General features: G+C 43.2%; 1 protein-coding gene across 2 annotated transcripts in view; it reads right to left on the reverse strand.

Moving 5' to 3' along the window:
* The window catches only part of dbn1 (drebrin 1), a 130,820-nt gene that overhangs the window by 14,751 nt on the left and 100,506 nt on the right, over positions 1-15,563 (reverse strand). For both annotated transcript variants that reach the window (XM_079507348.1, XM_079507347.1), the window contains exon 10: positions 12,689-12,803. In XM_079507348.1, the coding sequence (XP_079363474.1) occupies positions 12,689-12,803 (115 nt within the window). The remainder of the gene's footprint in view (positions 1-12,688; positions 12,804-15,563) is intronic.

Consider the following 15,563-nt stretch of genomic DNA (forward strand, 5'->3'; position numbering starts at 1 on the left):
ACTTCACCGTTACAACCACAGAGGATAAACACACGGTTAAGTTACGTTAGCAGGATGCTATGCTACGTTAGCAGGATGCTATGCTACAGGGTTGCTGTTAGCTTGTTAGTTCATTAGCGAGGAGAATCTAGGTTGCTAGGCATGAACAGGATAATGGTTAAGCCTCCAAGGTAGTGCTGGTAGTGCTGGAAAAAAAGATCTGTTTTGTAGAGCAAAACGTTGTTGAATCAGGGCATTCCTGTAAATAACTTTCTCATCCACGGCACCCCTGAATTACACGTTCATTTGTAACAGTTAAGTGTCGTATTACACTACGTAAATATTCAAATGTCATATTATGCTACGCAGACATGCAAATCTTTCCCCCCAAAGATACAGTATGTTCACGGAGGAATATCGGTTTCCATTAGATTAGAACGTGAAATATCTTTATACCTGAGGTTTAACCACTTAAACCTCAGGGGGGGGGGAATCTACAAGCTCACAACGCGTCACAGCGTTGTGAGCTTGTAGATCTGCTATTTTTGGTGAAGGGAGTTGGGGTAGATGGAGAAAGAACTCCTGGAGAACAACTCGGGACAGTTTTACTTCTAGAAGGTCTAAGAAGTGGTTTAACTGAAGTGATATTGATGAATTCCAAATATTATCAAAGTTATTGTGCGACGTACACCCTGGACTGGCATCACGGCACCCACCACTACGAGAAACCCTGTTGTAGAGATCTGATCTTCTTGGCCAGCAACACCACCATGCCATGGAGTGTACATCAAGCTTTTAGATGAGACATTGAGACAGACAGGGGGAAGATCTGGGGCATGTGTTTGGTTTGTAAACGAGGGCTTTGTGAAAAAAGAGGTACAGCTTTATGGTTGTTGTTGATGTTGTTGTTGTGGCTTTGTTTGGAATCTCTGGTTAGAATATAATCAATGATATTGATTATTTTATTATATATTTTCCTTTATACTTTTTTTTTGATTGGACTTGCAGTGTAAAGCATTACACTGCAAGTCCAATCTAAAAACGGAAAAAATAAATCCATCTTATTTTTTCAAAAAATGATTAAATCTCTTCATCACCAGGGTAAAGTTCACTTCATTCAGTGTGGATGTACTCATCATGACAGGAGTTTCAATGAATGCAAATGATTTGCACAAAATAAACTTTACAATAGGTTCTTATCTTTGTCTACACACACAGAGAGAGAGAGAGAGAGAGAGAGAGAGAGAGAGAGAGAGAGAGAGAGAGAGAGAGAGAGAGAGAGACTAAAGCATTCAGAATAATCAGTAATATCTTATACCATAACTTATAACTTATAACTTATATCCAGTGAATGCAACCTTGCATATGATGGAATTTCTCAGAGCGATGTTGTGTTTAAACGACATTTACGTTTTTTTTTTTTGTGACCAGAAAGTCATTATATTTTGTTTTCCAACGCTGTGCTGTGATAAACACATCTAACCAAACTGACTAATAGTACTTTAAGTGATTGAAACAGTATACTGTGTGTGATGAAGTGGGCAGACTTAAGGTTTCCTAAGGATGCTATAGGAATGTTGGGGGTTATTTAATTTCATCTCAACTGGAAGAGATGGAACTTGTGCAGCGCTGTCAGAGAGGGTGGTGGGCAGACGGGGTGTGTGTGTGTGCGCTTCTTGGAGAGGGTGGTGGGCAGGTGGGGTGGGGTGCGTGCGTGCGTGCGTGCGTGCGTGCGTGCGTGCGTGCGTGCGTGCGTGCGTGCGTGCGTGCGTGCGTGCGTGCGTCTTGGGGAGCGGTGTCATTTGTGTTGGTCAGGTGACAGTGGATCAGGAGGTATACGTCGGAAGAGAATAACCGAATGTTATGTTTTGTTTCTATTCTTTTTTTGTGTGATCTCCGTCAGCCTTGGTCAACCACCCCGATATATCCACTGAGAGCTCGGTTCAACCAAGAGGAGTTTTAATCCCACCCGGACCTGAATGCTTAGAGTATATATGAATAGAGACGTCACCCGAGTTCTCCTCCCATCCACTTGCATTAAGTTGCTCAAAAGCGCATGAGGCGATTTCACTGTGCATTCTGGGTAGGAACAGAGTGCATTCTGGGATGGATTGGGCCCAAACACATGAACGCGCTGCCGCTGACTATCATTGCAGGCATTCAGCGTTCACGTGTCATCGTGAACGTGCACAATGATAGTCAACGGACCACGCTGCAATATCAAATTCGGCCACTATGTCCATTTCGCCTCAGGGTTTCATCCGGGTGCCGTCTCTATTCATATATACTCTAAGCCTGAATGTCACTGTATTTCTTCATGTCCTTTATGCGTGCGAGTACGTGGAAGACATAAGAATCCTTCATGTAACACCGGCGTTCACCTGCTGCAACAGCGCCCCCTACTGTATACTCTCCTTGAGGAATACAGTGAGATTCAGGCCCAGTCCCGATGAGATTAAAACTCTCTATTGAACAATACGGAATATTTCAGAACACAATCAGTCCGTTTTGATTGGTAAGTAATCTTTACTCTTTATTTGTTGATTTGGACGGGACAGTACATATTAATGAACACATACAACAGAACGAACGACAGCAGTATAGAGTAGTGTAAATAACGTCGGAGTTAGCAAGGATGCTAATTTCCATCCGTAGTCCAAACATGTTAGCCTGGAATCCAGACTGATTACTGGCTTCGTTCAGCAAATTTTGTATTATTTGTTTTATTTTATTTTGTTCACTCCGCTTCTCAGTCTGGTTATGATGGTATTTCCAAGGGGTGGAACGGGTTACGGGCACCCAGGTGCCACGGCTTGTGATTGGTCTGTGGGCCAACGGGCACCCAGGTGCCACGGCTTGTGATTGGTCTGTGGGCCAACGGGCACCCAGGTGCCACGGCTTGTGATTGGTCTGTGGGCCAACGGGCACCCAGGTGCCACGGCTTGTGATTGGTCTGTGGGCCAACGGGCACCCAGGTGCCATGGCTTGTGATTGGTCTGTGGGCCAACGGGCACCCAGGTGCCACAGCTTGTGATTGGTCTGTGGGCCAACGGGCACCCAGGTGCCATGGCTTCTGATTGGTCTGTGGGCCAACGGGCACCCAGGTGCCACGGCTTGTGATTGGTCTGTGGGCCAACGGGCACCCAGGTGCCATGGCTTGTGATTGGTCTGTGGGCCAACGGGCACCCAGGTGCCACGGCTTGTGATTGGTCTGTGGGCCAGGCAGGACCAGCAGTGGTGGAAAGTAACTAAGTACATTTACTTAAGTACTACAGTATACTTGCGTACAATTTGGAGGTATTGAGTATTTCCAATTTCCAATACTTTTACTCCACTACATCTCAAATATTGTACTTTTTACTCCATTACAATTATTTGAAACTTTATAGATTTACCGATCTACAAGTTCACAATGCACATCGTGAGCTTGTAGATCTGCTATTTTCAAAATATGTGTATACATTTGAACCAATACTTTTGCACTTTTACTCAAGTACATTTTGAATTCAGGACTTTTACTTGTAAACAAAGTATTTCTATTTTGCAGTATTGATACTTTTACTTTGCCAACGTAGTTGGTGATGTTTGGAACGCCTATATTTAAATGCCGGAGCGGTTGCGCAAAGACCCGTTCTGCAGAACTGTTTAATGCAATGTATTTGTGAGTGGTATAAGTATTTTTTGTTGTATTACTGATGACAAAGTTGTAAAAGTCAACAGTATGTATATCCATAACATAAGCAAGCAGCACGCTAGCAGAACATACACTAATTATTACTTTAACACTAATTAACACTTTATTATTATTATTATTATTATTATTATTATTATTATTATTATTATATTTTCACAATCTGACACACAGATATGTAGGCTACTTTCTAATGTTTTGATAATAAGACAGCTGTATGCATATGACGGCATAGACTATAGAGTTTCATGTGACGAGCTTGAGTATTTAAGGAGAAGATGATCAGGTAATATAATTGTGCAAATAATAATAATGAAATCATTGAAAGAAAGGACTAGTGTATTGTCTGCTGTTATGGATATACATGGTGTTGACTTTGTCATCAGTAATTCAACAAAAAATACTTATAACACACACAAATAAAATGCATTAAACAGTGCTACAGAAAGGGTCTTTGCGCAACCACTCCGGCACTGGAATATAAGCGCTTGGAACACCAGCTCAAACAGGATGATAGCCGGGGGAGAAGTGAAGTGAAAAAAACTAACTAACGCTGAATGAGTCTGGATTCCAGGCTACGAACACGTAACAATAACAGAAGATAATTATTGCAGGAAAAAAACAAAACGATACATGTTTCTTCCATGTAAATGTCAAACAACGAAGACAAAACAAACAAAAAAAAAGACTACAACAATAGAACAATATGACCAAGACATATTATTATGGAGCTTCCAGTGGTTGTTATTGGGGGTGGTTGACCAAGACTGACAGAGATAACACAAATGTCAGAATCAACATAAAACGATCTCTGTCAGTCTTGTCCGAGGCTTAGATTCAGGAGGGGTTCTGGACTGAGTTATGGGTGATGGGGTGTGGTGAGAGTATAGTGGTGGTGGTGGGTGGGGCGGACGAGGTAGGCTAGGGGGTGGAGGGTGGTTGGCTTTGTGGCTGGATGTGAGCGGGGAGAGGTGTGGGGTTGGGTTGGGTTGGGGGGGATGGGATTGGTGACGCAGGGGAGTGTCGGTCGGTCGGTGGTTGAACGAGATGAGAAACCGAGAGGTTCCAACAAGAAGTAGTATACACACTGGACTCCCTAAAAAAATCAGGTGTTTCGCCTGGGGGGGAATCGCCCCTTAACACACCGTGGTGTGTGTGTGTGTGTGTGTGTGTGTGTGTGCCTGATCCGCGTTCCCGTTAGCTTACCTCGGCCCGTCCTGTCAAGCTAAATTTGAATGTTGATGAGGTTTCTGAACCCCAAAAACGAAGTTTCATATCAATAACATTTACCAAATACATTATATAAACGACAGTATTTGGAAACCCATTGGTTTCCAACTTAAATGGCATGCTAATCATCGCTAACCTGGTAAGCCATTCCCGCTGCGTGAATTCATGTGAAAATGGTTTACCAGTCTAAGGCCCGACTCACACGTGCACAACAGATTGATGTATGCTTGTTGTATGAGATGTATAGCTGATGCAAGCTCGCAATGTATTTCCAATGGGAGTCACATGGTTTGACACAACATTTGTGTTGTATGAGGGGGAGGGGGGCAGTCGAAACACAGCCGAAAACCATACAACAGCTTGTAGTCCAAAATGTTGTATCAAACCATGTGACTTCCATTGGAAATGCATTGGGGCGGCCATGACACTTACAACATTCATACAACAAGCATGCATCAATGTTTTAAAGGTGTGAGTCGCCCCTAAGTCAACGCACAAGGCCCCCACACTAACTTAGTGGCACCTGGCGGGGAGCCTTATCACTGCCTTGATAATACTTGCCGTCATGCATTTGTTATAAAGAAAAACATCTTATTTCAATACTTTAAAATGGTATACTTACTCATAGATATATATAAGAAAGGCTAGATGGCACAAGGCAGAGTCTGCTAGCGGTACGTTCTATGGTAGCTGGTGATCAGCTCTATGGTGGCTGGTGATCAGCTCTATGGTAGCTGGTGATCAGCTCTATGGTAGCTGGTGATCAGCTCTATGGTAGCTGGTGATCAGCTCTATGGTAGCAGGTGATCAGCTCTATGGTAGCTGGTGATCAGCTCTATGGTAGCTGGTGATCAGCTCAAATAAAAATACTCGCTGAAATCTCGACGGATTTGGTTAACGGGTTGGTTTATTACAAACGTTATCAACGTGGCTATGATTCAGGATGCTTATCTGCTTAATGTTATTTTATATGAAAGTCTATTAAACAGTAAGTATTATGCAGTATCATCTGACGTTCATAACAAACCAAATCGGTTGAAAAACGGTTGAAAATTTAGCAAGTTATGGTTATTTTAAAAGTACATGCACCATAGACACAATGTTATGAGTGAGCGAGCTGGACTGTAGCAAGATGGCCGCCATGTGGCGACGTTGCTCTCCATTGGCCAGCAGCGCGGGTGAGTCATCTAGCCTTTATATATCTCTATGGGAATACTAACTATATTAACCCATTCAGAACGGGAACCCCCGGGAAATCACGAGCTTGTAGATCTGCTATTTTTGAAAAATCTTGAAAATTTGGCACAAATCTTTGAATATATATTCTTTCAGAACGAACGTTTTTAACTCAGATATTTGCTTCTGGGGGGGGGGTCCCTGGAACAACATATTTTCAGATGGGGGTCGGCGGCCAAATACGTACGGGAAAGGTTGAGCACCACTGACATAGAAACATAGTAGAAAACTGTCAGGATTTATAAGACATTTTCTAAATTTCGACGTCAGGTCAAAATGTGTTAAGCAAACAGGCTGGGCTGCACTGCTACATCCTGCTAGAAACCACGCCCATGCATACAGGGGGGGGGGGGGAGTGGGGGTCGAAGCACCTGGTTTTTATAGAGAGTCCCAGTAGTACACGTCGTTCATAGTGGACAACGCTCCTGGACGCCTTTTCTTCATGTCTATTATTCCAGTTCATTGTTCTTTCCAACTGGTCCCTGATGCTCGGCCGCCTGTTTTACCTACCGCTTGCGGCCAAGGGGGGCTGCTGCGTCCGTGCGGGGCGCGGGGTGCGAAGGGGGGACATGCTGCCACCACCACCACCACCCCGCGTTTTGGGGTGAGGAGAAGAAGAACTGGGGTCACTGCCGGGGTCACTGGAGGTGGGGCTGTGCTGCTGCCGCAAGAAGGGACTGTCCAAACGTCCTGGTGTGTGTGGAGGGCCCCGGGGACGACACGCACACACACACATGGATATGTACATGTACACACAGATGCACACGCACACACACACATGGATATGTACATGTACACACAGATGCACACGCACACACATGGATATGTACATGTACACACAGATGCACACGCACACACATGGATATGTACATGTACACACAGATGCACACGCACACACACACATGGATATGTACATGTACACACAGATGCACACGCACACACATGGATATGTACATGTACACACAGATGCACACGCACACACACACATGGATATGTACATGTACACACAGATGCACACGCACGCACATCGGATATGTACATGTACATGTACACACAGATGCACACGCACACACAGACACACACACACACACACACAGGCAGATGTGGACGTAGGAAGAGACGAACGAGAAGGGAGGACGGATAAGAAAGAAAACGGACGGACGGACGGACAGAAGACAGAAAGAGCAGAAGGAAAATAGCAGAGAAAGTCAAGGCAAGGACGGTTGACCCCAGCCCCGCCCCCCCCCCAGAGGGAAGTGAGCCGTCCCATAGAAGGCCGGTCAGAAAGAATGGCAGAATGTTCCAGAACCAGAACAACAAAATGACAAAATGAAAGACGAATGAGATGAATGGAGTGGACAAATGAAATGAAAGGACGTGAAATAATTAAAAAAAAAGGATGGATGACGATGGTGATAAAGACCAACAGATGGACATTGTGAGAAAGAAAAAAAGACAGAACCCCCCCCAGAAAGAAAGAAAGAAAGAAAGAAAGAAAGAAAGAAAGAAAGAAAAAGGGTAAAACACTGGTTAGCGTGATGTGCAGACAGAGCATGCAGAGTCAGTAGAAACATGAGTTCTTTGTTAGCTTGAAGTCTCAGCACTTTATTCTAAGGTATAGTTTCTGTTACGTGTGTTTGATGTAAAACAAACTGCCTTTTGTTACAAACAAGCAAATACAGTTACAGTGTTTCTATAGTCCAAGTTCATGTTAAGTCCACGTGGACAAAGGTACAGCTGGAGGCTTTGGCTGCTCTAGCCTGTTGGCGTGCTGAGGTCCGCAAAGCGAAGGAATGACCGGGAGAGAGAGAGTCTACGTCAGGGCCTTACACACACACACACACACACACACACACACACACACACACACACACACACACACACACACACACACACACACACACACACACACAGTGACACACACACAACGCTTGCAGGGTTAAGGTTGGACCCACAGAGGCTTGTTAATCTGGAACGGTTGGCCTTAGAGTTGCTGGGGTGTCGGTCCGTTTTTTGTCACCGTTTGTGACATTGTGCTCTGTGCATTTACCCATGCTACTACTAATACTACTAGCAGTGAGCACAGTGGCGAGCACAGATAGACACTAGGGGGTGCTATAGAGCACCACCTGCCCTTGCCCTCTGGGCAGCAATGGGCCCTTTATTTGTACAGTGTACAGTATGTGGACCATGGTGACATTGATCAATTCTTGATTTAAAAAAAAGCTTCTAATATATTATTACATTTTTTTTAAGCATTCAGTGATTTGGGTGATTTGGAAAAAAAAAACGGTCCACCCGGTAACAAGATGTGCACATGCACACGCTCTACAGTGGGGGAAGTACAACAGACCAACAGCACGTGCACCAAGGCCCGCCCCACTCGATCATGATTGGAGGAAGGCCCCTCTCATCCTGATTGGATGAAGGCTTTGCCACCCAAAGCCCAAACCGAAACTAGGGTTTTTTGACCCCAGGGGTTAACTGGGGACAGGGAGGAACTCCTTATATGGTCAGCACACTTTATAGTAGGGAGGATTATCCAAAAAATAAGAAAAAATAAGTGATATTTGAATCAAGTGAAATCACTGAATATACCTTTAAATATTTCAACGTCAGGCCTAAATGGTGCAAACTGTTTTCCTAACACTGCAGCCGAGAGAGAGAGAGAGAGGGTAGTGACGTGTTTTCAGCATCACTCTGAATTCAACTTCAATGTGGTTTTCAAAAAGTCGACTAGAAACAACAGAAGCCACAAAACCCTGAAGCTAAAAAGTAAGACAAAAAAAAAAAAAGCTGTGAACCGAAGAGTTTATGTTCGAGACTGACTGAGTACCAAAAATAATCACCCGTATTGGCCACATTTGCACATGCAAGGAAATTAGACACGGTGGACTTCTGTACGTCTCCAAATCAAAGTAGGAGATACAAAAAATATCATACTGCAATTACGTTCAGTATATAGAAATGAGACGACAGTATATGTACACAGCAGGTCTCTAACTGCACTGACTGCCTGGCAAATGTAGTTGCCAGTAATTGATGGATACAGTAAGCAGAGCATCATAATAGACAGCTCCTTTAGGCCTTCTGTAACAGAGCCAGGTTGGAGGGTAACTGAATAGTGATAGATATCAGTCTAAAGAAGCAAATTACAATCTAATCATTGCTTTCCAGCAGACCAATCGCAACGACAATGGAAATAACATGACAAGGAAATGTCAGAGGAGCAGTACGGTCTAGTACAGGGGTTCTCAACGTTTTTGGCCAGGGACCCCCGGAAATGCTTTGGCAATGCCTCGGGACCCCTGCCCCGCCCCCTCCCGACCCCCAATATAAATTGACTGCTACAATAACAGAGACAATACACCATAAATAAATACTGAAACCAGATGTAATCATTAGGGAAGGTGTATGCATGTACTATGTGTACTATATGTAAACTCTTCATTTTCACTTTCCAGCCATTCAGTTGCAAAAAAATAAATAAATAAATACAAATAATAATAATTTGGGGGACCCCCCAAAATAATTTGGCGACCCCCCGAGGGGTCTCGACCCACGGGTTGAGCACCCCTGGTCTAGTATAGAGAGCACCATAGTTGTTGAGGGGCGCTGTGATCCCCATCCAATGTCTGGCTTGCGGAATTAGGTCATAGGCAGCAGAATCTATGGGCTTTTTAACGTTTCCTTAGAGCACTTTGGACATGATGTCATGTGGGAGCCAAGTCTATTGACTTTTAATGTTTGCTTAGAGCACTTTGAAGAAGAGCAAGGGCTCGCAACTCACTTTGTAACGCTCCAAAAGTATTTATTCAAAATCCAATACCAAGACCAATACCGGTGAAAACGTTGTATGTCCTGACCTGCTGTGTGTGTGAATAAATACTTGGAGCATTACAAAAGTGAGTTGCGAGCCCTTTGCTTTTCTTCATGATATCTGTTAGTTTAACAGTTTGGCTCAGCACCAAGATCGGAGGATGTGCGCCGTTTTATTTTATTCTGCTCAGAGCACTTTAACTAACATTACCAGGCACCCCTCACTTCACACAACTGTGATTTTGTTTCACGTTGTAATGTTTGCTTAGAAGAGCACTTTAACAACACATGCTGTGATTTTGTTTCGCGTTGCTAACAGCTAATCATTTAGCATAATAAGCTGCCCTACAAAACAGCACCAGTAGTTGTTTTCTTCCTGAGGAGGAAGAGGACAAGAGGACGTGAGTTACAAGGAGCACAGATTAAATCTCACTGAAGCTCTCATTATCCACCACAGTGCATGTCAACCTGCTCTGCATGGAAGAGATCAGACTCTCCACAGGTCCCCGCTTGCTTTGTTCATCTCCTGCCCTTGAGCACGTTCATCTAATTATGTCCTGTTCTGAGAGCTTTAACCCATTTTGGGCGGGAACCCCTTTTGGTGTTTTAAGCGTTACGTTATACTTTAGCTATTGAAAAATAGCAGATCTACAAGCTCGTAGCGCGGCACCGAGTGCCGCGCTACGAGCTTGTAGTTCTGCTATTTTTTGAAAAATCGTGAAAATGTGGTGCAAATCTTTGAATAAATATTCTTTCAGAGTGAACGTTTTTAACTCAAATCCCCTGGAACAACATATTTTCAGATGGGGGGTCGGCGGCCAAATACATAATTCTGGGGGTCCATGACATGAAATAGTTTGAGCACCACTGACATACAGTAGAAACATCAGGATTTAGAAGACATCTGTAGAATCGCCCTCAGTCCAAAACGGGTTAATGCGTCTTCTAGGTTTCCTGTATATTGCGTCTGCTCCGCTGTGGGGACGACACGTGTTGTGCGTTTTGTTTTTTTTGCAGCAAGCCAAATAATATCCCTGGTGGGAGACAAAGTAAAGGCTCCAACATGAGCTTGATCGTGTGTGAGTGCGTGGCCTGCGTGCGTGCGTGCGTGCGTGCGTGCGTGCGTGCGTGGCCTGCGTGCCTGCGTGCGTGCGTGGCCTGCGTGCGTGGAGGCAGTTTGTGTTGACGTCGCAGCACATTATGAGGACATAATGCCAGGAGTATAATGTACGGTATGACCTACACTATGACATCATCTCTAACAGTACTGTAGTGTACAGTAGGTCCATGTCATGCAGATCTGTGTGTACAGTACAGGGGGGGGGGTATACAGTATGGATGTCATTAACAGTATACATGTACAGTATGTCAGACAAAATGAATGTGACAAATATAGTGATTTAGATGAACCCAAAGACCACATAACCCCCCCCCCTCTAGTTACCCAGTTCTCTGGTTTTATACTTGGGCTAGTTCAGTTCTCTGTTTTTTTACTTGGTCTAGTTACTCAGTTCTCTGTTTTTATACTTGGGCTAGTTCAGTTCTCTGGTTTTTTACTTGGGCTAGTTCAGTTCTCTGTTTTTTTACTTGGTCTAGTTCAGTTCTCTGTTTTTTTACTTGGGCTAGTTCAGTTCTCTGGTTTTTTACTTGGTCTAGTTCAGTTCTCTGGTTTTTTACTTGGTCTAGTTCAGTTCTCTGGTTTTTTACTTGGGCTAGTTCAGATCTCTGGTTTTTTATTTGGGCTAGTTCAGTTCTCTGGTTTTTTACTTGGGCTAGTTCAGTTCTCTGGTTTTTTACTTGGGCTAGTTCAGTGCTCTGTTTTTTTACTTGGGCTAGTTCAGTTCTCTGGCTTTTTACTTGGGCTAGTTCAGTGCTCTGGTTTTTTACTTGGGCTAGTTCAGTTCTCTGGTTTTTTACTTGGGCTAGTTCAGTTCTGTTTTTTTACTTGGTCTAGTTCAGTTCTCTGGTTTTATACTTGGTCTAGTTCAGTTCTCTGGTTTTTTACTTGGTCTAGTTACTCTAGCTAGTTGAAAAGATCACCAAGTCTTCCTCATCGTGATCATTGCTGTGAGGAAAAGGCTTTTGGCCGAAAATGTTTATATTTTTTTGGTGGTTGCTGCTGCTGGGTCATCAGATAAGAGATCCTACAAGTTCAGTTCACAAAGAAAAGAAAAGAAAAAAAAACATTAGTTCCAATGATCGTTCACCATTCAGTTCTTCCGGTTCTGACCCTCCTCGTAGTTCAGGAAATTGAACGACTCGAGGAACAAGAACTTCTGAGGAAGTGAACTTTTTTGGCCAGACCATTCTAAACCCCACTACTTGGATGAATGGATCGACCATTCTGGACGGGAACCCCTTTTGGTGTTAGCATTATGTTATGCTTTAGCTATTGAAAAATAGCAGATCTACAAGCTCATAGCGCGCCACCGAGTGGCGCGCTACGAGCTTGTAGGTCTGCTATTTTTGAAAAATCGAAGAAGAACGACTGAAATAGAAACATAGCTTTTTTCAGAAAACTGGCAGGATGTAGAAGACATTTTTTAGAATCTGATCTCAGGTCAAAATGGGCTAAACCCCACACTACTTGTGAGTGCTGATGATGATCTTTTCAACTGCTTGATAGTTTCCAGAGCCGTGCCCACGTACGTTACGTACCCGATATAGAGAACTGTGTCACATTGCCTTTCTCAGTTGACTCCACTAAGTCCTCTGTCTCTAGTGGTTCCTTACCAGTCCTGTGTATGGAGACCGGGGAGGTGTCCACGCAGACCGTCATGGCTCTCTCCTTCAGCTTGAAGAACTCACGAGGATTCCCCGACCTCTGGGCTATGATGGCCTTGGCCTCCTGTTCATGCACGCACGCACACACAAACACACACACACACACATTTCGATTTCTTTATTTGAATCCACAAATTACAATTAATTTTTACAAGGAAACAAATATAACAGGGTTGACGGTTCATGTTCACTCAAGGATACACATGGCACCTCCTCCTCCACACAGACAAACTGCCTATAACAGCCGAAACAGAACAGTATTTGGCAAGTTGTTTGGCTTTGCTTTTTGTCATGCCAGCTATTCTTAGGCCACTCATGGTCAATTTATGCACATGGCCCAGGCTTCCGAATATCAGTATGGCAAATCTACAGCGATACCCCAGGTACACGCACGCACACACACACACGCACACGCACACAAGTGCGTGTGTGTTTTTGTCGAATACCCTTTTTCACTGGAAAAAATCACACCCGTGTGAACTGAGTGGTGCAACTCCCCTCTCCGCCTACCCCTCTCTCTCTCTCTCTCTCTCTCTCTCTCTCATTAGCAGGCAACAGTGCAGCACTATCTCTCTCTCTCTGTTTCTGGCACAACAGCGCCACTTTTGCCCCTACTGGTACTCATAGTCACACATACATACACATACATAGTCACACGGACATTGTGAACATTGCTGTTCCTTGGAGTGGTTGCACCACTCAAAAACCAAATAAAAACTAAGCCATGATGACTAAAACTAGGGCTTTCACTTCTGGTGATTTTTACTAGTTGCCTAGTTTACCTATTATGTAAAGAAAATAATATTTGTACATTTATAAACTGTGTACATCGGTGACTATAATCTATGCATTCTATCTGATCTTGAGGCCTACAAAAACAGCTAGTCAACTAGTCGAACTAGTCGACTAGTTGAATAGTCGACTAGTTGCTTAAAAAACCATGACTGACAATTTTGTCAATAAATAAAAACTATACTAAAATGTTAGGGAGATCATTTTAACGAAGGCCCTGAATGGCTAAAGGTTTCAGATGACTTATTAAATTATGACACATTTTATTCAAAAGACTATGACAAAAACGAAATCTAAAATCAAAATCAAACTCAACACTGACACACAATGAGATGAGAGAGGATAAGCCTGCAGTGCAAATGCAAATCTGCCTCCATATGCAACCCTCTCTCTCCCTGGGTTATATATATATCTCCATGGTGACACAGTGCAGCCTGTCTGTCCCACTAACCCATTTTGGACTGAGGTCGATTCAAAAAAAGGCTTCTAAATCGTTTAAAAAAATCTGAAAAACCCATGTTTCTATGTCAGTGGTGCTCAACCTTTTTCATGTCAAGGACCCCCAGAATTATCTCTATTGGGCCACGGACCCCCCATCTCAAAATATGTAGTTCCAGGGACCCCCCCCTAGAAGCCAATATTTTAGTTAAAAATGTTGAATCTGAAATATATATTCAAAGATGTGCGCCACATTTTCACGACTTTTAAAAAATAGCAGACCTACAAGCTCGTAGCGCGCCACTCGGTGGCACGCTACGAGCTTGTAGATCTGCTATTTTTAAATAGCTAAAGTATAACATTTAACACTTAAAACACCAAAAGGGGTTCCCGTCCAGAATGCGTTAACACAGAACCAGAGCCTGGAGGGTTCGTTCTTTTGCCACGGTGACACACTAACACTGTCTACAGCATGAGCGGGTATATATATATATATATATATATATATATTAGGGCATTCACTTCTAGTCTTTTTTACTAGTTGACTAGTTGCCTAGTTTACTAGTCGACTAGTTGTTAAAAAAAAAAAAACTTTATTTTTATTTTTTTGGAAATAATATTTGTACATTTAAAAAATGTACATTGGTGACTATAACTATAATCTACCTGATCTTGAGGCCTACAAAATCAGGGAAAAAATAAATAAATAAACTATTTTATTTTTTTCTTATCAACTAGTCAACTAGTACCAGCAAGGTCGACTAGTGGATTTACTAGTCGACTAGTAAACTAGTCGACTAGTTGCTTAATGCCCTAATATATATATATATATACATGCCCCGTGTGTGTATATATATATATTAGGGATGCACGATTCATCATCATCATTTTTCGACCGCGGTCGAGATTGTGGATTTCACAATATCACGCCAGACTTCCCGGTTCCTTCATTGCCATCCCCAGTTCCTGCTTACTGATGCCTGTGTCCCTATAGCGATGACATCAGGGAACGACCGTTTTCTACCTCTGGTCTGCTTTGAGGCAGGACTCCAGAGAAGAAGGGAAGATATAACCTCATTGTCAGCTCTGTAGCAGTGGCCGGCAAACTGTGTTCTTCTGAATCGGACCAGTGAAGAAACACGGGGAAGGTTGCCGTATATTAGATTAGTCGATGGGTGGCTCTTCCAAGACAGATTTTGCGCTCTCATTAGAAGGCAGGTGTAAGTGCCATCCAACCGTTTCTCTAGTTTGAAAGTGTCCATGTTTCGGAGCCATAGAGTAGAATCGGCTCAACGGTCGTCCTAAATATTTTTACTTTTAACGCACGATTAATCGGTAGCATAATCGGAATTGTCCATATCGCCCATAGAAATGCCATAAAATTCACCAGCAAAAGAAATAATTAAAATCTATATTTAATTTGTGTACTCATCTCATTCAGTAGTCATTCAGTTGTGAAAACAGATACTTGGAAAAGAGTATTATGCTATTTATTGATTGATTGATTGAATACTTTATTAACAGGCTTTGGGCCAAGCCCCTATAGGACCTATAGGCTTGTTTCCATTGTGGTCCTCTATCGGAATCGGTCAGA

Source organism: Electrona antarctica (assembly GCF_951216825.1).
Source record: "Electrona antarctica genome assembly, chromosome: 8".
NCBI classification, from domain to species: Eukaryota; Metazoa; Chordata; class Actinopteri; order Myctophiformes; family Myctophidae; genus Electrona; species Electrona antarctica.